The following is a 2,288-nucleotide window of genomic DNA, read 5'->3' as shown; positions in this document are numbered from 1 at the left end:
TTTAAGATCCTCTCAAAAATTCTGCCCCAGTCGGGCGTGCAACAGTCCTTGCTCCTTTTCGAAGTCTTGTCTCTGAGGCTTCCTAAGGGTTTTCTTGGGTTTTTCTTTTGATGCGACCGAGCTCAAAGAGCACCTACATATTCTGTCGCAGCAATAATTCAGGTTGAACGTAGTTCAGAAATAAAATAATGGACTTTTGGTTTTTTACTAATAAAACGATCGGGTCCCGAGTAGACTGCCTACGTATCCCACTATGGGGAAATCAGGTCATTGCGTAGTTCATATTACAAAAGGTTTTTTGTTTAGCTTATCTATTACAAAACGATTACAAGCAAAAGGAAACAACTGATACAAGAAAATAGAATAACGATTACAAGCAAAGGTTACTATTACAAACTGAGAAGCTCCTTCTTCATGCATAGTAGCGCTTGATTGCATCTGAGTTGATCGGCTTCAGCCACTCTTGACCGTCCATTTCTGCCAATACTATTACTCCTCCGGAGAGTACTTTGTGGACCACATAAGGACCTTGCCAGTTGGGAGCAAATTTCGCTCTGTATTCATCTTGACGTGGAAAAATCCTTTTGAGCACTAGTTGCCCGATCTGAAAAAGTCTGGTTCTGACTTGTTTGTTGAAAGCTCTTGCCATCCTTTGCTGGTACAATTGACCGTGGCATACGACAACCATCATTTTCTCGTCAATTAAAGCCATTTGTTCATATCGAGCTCGGACCCATTCAACATCGTCCAACTCCGCTTCCTGAATGATTCTCAGGGAAGATATCTCAACTTCGGCGGGTATGACCGCTTCAGTTCCGTAGACCAGCAAGTATGGAGTTGCTCCTGTTGAATTTCTGGCCGTAGTACGGTACCCCAGTAAAGCATAAGTTAACTGCTCGTGCCAACCCTTATGATTATCAGTCATCTTCCTCAGTATCCTCTTGATATTTTTGTTGGCTGCTTCTACGGCTCCATTCATTTGCGGCTGGTAAGTTGTCGAGTTTTGATGGGTGGTCTTGAATTGCTCACAGATGTCTTTCATCAGGTGGCTATTCAGATTTGCTCCATTGTCTGTTATGATGGACTCGAGCACACCGAATCTACATATGATGTGGTTTCGCACGAAGGCCGCCACCACTTTCTTTGTTACTGACTTGTGAGACGTTGCTTCCACCCACTTGGTGAAATAGTCAATGGCAACATAAATGAACTAGTGGCCATTTGATGCTGCGGGTTCAATGGGTTCAATAACATCCATGCCCCAAGCGACAAACGGCCATGGTGAGCTCATAGAATTAGGCTCACTTGGAGGGACCTTGATCAGATCACCGTGGATCTGGCACTGACAGCACCTTTTCACATATTTGCAGCAGTCACTCTCTATAGTCATCCAATAGTACCCTGCTCGTAGAATATTCTTTGCGAGTACGAATCCATTCATATGGGACTCGGATGTCCCAACATGTATTTTTTCTAGAAGCTTGGTGGCTTCGCCGACATCCACACATCTAAGTAGGCCCAAATCAGGCGTCCGTCTGTAGAGCATTTCCTTGTTTAGGAAGAAACCATTTGCCATTCTTCTGATGGTCTTCTTTTGTCTATTCGTAATGACTTCGGGGTATTCCTATCTTTCCAGATACATTTTTGATGTCGCTGTACCATGGCTTTCCATCCGGCTTAACTTCTACATAGCAACAATGGGCATGTTCTTCTTTCAGACTTATCCTTAGTGGGTCGATGTGACTGCTTTCAGGATGTTGGATCATTGACGCTATTGTGGCCAGTGCATCAGCAAAATCATTCTAGGCCATTGGCGTATGTCGAAATTCGATCTTTCTGAATTTCTTGCACAATCTTTGCGCCAAGTTTACATATGGTAAGATCTTTTCATTCTTAGTGGCCCATTCGCCTTGTACTTGATGAATCAGCAAGTCGAAATCTCCAATGACCAATAATTCATCGATGTCCATATCCAGTGCCATTCTGAGACCTAGGATGCAGGCTTCGTATTCGACCATGTCGTTGGTACAGTGGAATTTGAGCTTGGCGGCCATGGGGTAGTGTTTCCCATTTTCTAATATTAAGACCGCTCCGATTCTGGAACCTCTGTAATTCACAGCTTCGTCAAAGAACAGTTTCCAGCCAGTATGGGATTCTATTGCTTCTTCTTCTATAGTCAATACCCTTTTGTCTGGGAAATGGGTACGAAGTGGTTCAAGCTCTTCATCAACCGGGCTTGCGGCTAGTAAGTCAGCCAAGGCCTATCCTTTGATGGCTTTCTGGGATAT

The 2,288-nt window shown here is 43.9% G+C and overlaps 1 protein-coding gene across 1 annotated transcript; it reads right to left on the bottom strand.

The window, feature by feature from the left end:
- Window positions 1-412: 412 nt before the first annotated feature.
- Window positions 413-979, bottom strand: LOC132624358 (uncharacterized). The gene has a single exon (XM_060339151.1). It carries the CDS (start codon window positions 977-979, stop codon window positions 413-415), a length of 567 nt encoding a protein of 188 aa, XP_060195134.1.
- Between the last annotated feature and the right edge of the window lie 1,309 nt (window positions 980-2,288).

The sequence above is a fragment of the Lycium barbarum genome, chromosome 12 (assembly GCF_019175385.1).
Source record: "Lycium barbarum isolate Lr01 chromosome 12, ASM1917538v2, whole genome shotgun sequence".
Lineage (NCBI taxonomy): Eukaryota > Viridiplantae > Streptophyta > Magnoliopsida > Solanales > Solanaceae > Lycium > Lycium barbarum.
Note: the sequence above shows the minus strand (reverse complement) of the source record. Positions and strands in the feature narration are given on the sequence as shown.